The following is a 2,320-nucleotide window of genomic DNA, read 5'->3' as shown; positions in this document are numbered from 1 at the left end:
ACCCTTAGAGATAGGGTGAGGAGCTCGGTCACCCGGGAGGAGCTCAGAGTAGAACCGCTGCTCCTCCACATCGAGAGGAGCCAGCTGAGGTGGCTCGGGCATCTGTTTTGGATGCCTCCTGGGCGCCTTCCTAGGGAGGTGTTCTGGGCATGTCCCACCGGGAGGAGGCCCCGGGAAAGACCCAGGACACGCTGGAGGGACTATGTCTCTCGGCTGGCCAGGGAACGCCTCAGCATTCCCCCGGAGGAGCTGGAGGAAGTGTCTGGAGAGAGGGAAGTCTAGGCATCTTTGCTTAGACTGCTGCCCCCGCGACCTGGTCCCGGATAAGCGGAGGAAAATGGATGGATGGAATGCATTAATTAATGAATTTTCAACTAAAACACCAAATATAATGAACAATTTCTGCCAAAACCATGAGTTGCTGTCAAATGGATTGAGTCTGAATTTTTGAGTTGTTTTATAGTATCATGTGACCTTGTTTCTTTGTGTGCTACATTCTCAGGTGAATAAGGTCTTGAGGAATCATCACATTAAACCCCACTGGATGTTTGCTATGGACAACATCATCCGCAGAGCTGTGCAGGCTGCCATTACTATCCTCATACCAGGTGGGCTTGTCGGACAGCTGCAACCAAGCCTGAGCTTCTGCTACCATCTAGTGGACAAATGGAAAATAACATAAGGTCTTGTACACAGAGCTGTGACCTATAAAATTTCCTCTTCAGAGCTGCAGACCCACTTTGGCCCAGCGTCAGAGTGTGAGGGCGCGGAGAAGGAGGACGAGGTAGATGAGGAGGAAGCAGAGTTTGCTCCTGTTTTAGCTCCTCCCATTGACGATCCTGGGACGACAGCTGAACCCACCCACTCCGCTGTCAACCCATTGAACTCTGCCCACCCCCAGGAGCACCAGCGCTCACATCATCAACTGGGAGCTCAGCTGGGACGACTCAAACAGGAGACCAGCAGGTACACTAACATGCACGCATAACAATCATTTCTTCCCTTTGACCTGGTTAGCCTTAGGTGAGGCAGAGCCATTTAAATGTCAACACACACTTCACACACCCTGAATGTTCTTCCATGTGTCACTTGAATCTTAGTTATGATGATGAAATTCCACTTTTGTCTGTAAGAGGAAGTGGAAAAAGTCCACAAAATCTACAAGCACACACCCAGACCTGCAAACATATACAGGTGAGCATAGCACAAATGCAATAGTGTGTTTAGTGGGTCACACCTCACTTGGACACTTAACACCACACAGCTGGTCAAGAAAGCCCAACGGTGGCTGTACTTCCTGAGGAGGCTGAGGAGGTTTGGCGTGTCGCCTAGGATCCTCAGCAACTTCTACAGCTACATCGCTGAGAGCATCTTGACCAGCTGCATCACTGTCTGGTATGGCAGCACTACTGCTATGGACCGTAAGCACCTGCAGAGGGCGTTAAAGACTGTTGATAAGATCACTAGGACTCCACTGCCCTCTCTGCAGAGCATTTACTACCGCAGTGTGTGTAGGAAAGCTACCTCCATCCTCAAGGACCCCACCCACCCCCGGCATGGACTGTTCGCCTCCCTACCCTCCGGTTGGAGGACCACTAGACTGAAAAACTCTTTCTTTCCCTCTGCCATCAGACTCCTAAACAGCTGAGGAGTTTATTACCAGGAAATACGTCATGTACTGTTGACCTGTACTGTTTACATTCTCAGTTTGCACATGCATAATTGCACAATGACTGTTGACTGCTGCACATGCTGCTCCCGTGCAGCATACATTCTCTGTTATATTCTTATACATTTTTACTATATTACTGCATTTGCTACTTAAAGTGCCTTAGATTTTGTGTTACTTATTTATCTACTTTATATTTCATTTGTATTGTGTGGTATTCTTGTGGACGGCAAAGTAAGAATTTCATTGTACAGGGAAAAATGTTTCCTAACTGTGCATATGACAATAAACACTTTGACTTTACTTGACTTTGACACCTACAGTATCACTGCCAAACACACTAGCTCTCATGTTACGTAAACAGTTTATTACATTTTCACTGCAAACCAACACCAGTGAGGTTAAAAAAGAACTGTAGAGGTGTTTGTTGTCTTTGCTTACACTTGGACATGCAGAAGGGTTTGGATTTCAGTTTGTTTTGTTGACCTTTTTTAACTTTGAAAGGAAATAAATGCTGCAGCGGCAGCAGCATCCTGACTGCAGACAGGAATAGACTGAACGAACTGAGGGCCAGCTCTGTCCTGGGAAGTCCCCTTGACCCAGTGCAGGTGGTGGGTGACAGGGGGATGTTATCCAAGTTAACATTCCTGC

General features: G+C 47.6%; 1 protein-coding gene across 1 annotated transcript in view; it reads left to right on the top strand.

Annotated features, from left to right (window-relative positions):
* Nucleotides 1-2,320, top strand: part of map3k15 (mitogen-activated protein kinase kinase kinase 15) — a 28,904-nt gene that overhangs the window by 22,711 nt on the left and 3,873 nt on the right. The window contains exons 24-25 of the mRNA XM_020604248.1: nucleotides 503-608; nucleotides 726-966. Coding sequence (XP_020459904.1) covers nucleotides 503-608; nucleotides 726-966 — 347 coding nt within the window. The remainder of the gene's footprint in view (nucleotides 1-502; nucleotides 609-725; nucleotides 967-2,320) is intronic.

Source organism: Monopterus albus, unplaced genomic scaffold, assembly GCF_001952655.1.
Source record: "Monopterus albus unplaced genomic scaffold, M_albus_1.0 scaffold3.1, whole genome shotgun sequence".
NCBI lineage: Eukaryota > Metazoa > Chordata > Actinopteri > Synbranchiformes > Synbranchidae > Monopterus > Monopterus albus.
This window is presented reverse-complemented; position numbering and strand designations above follow the sequence as displayed.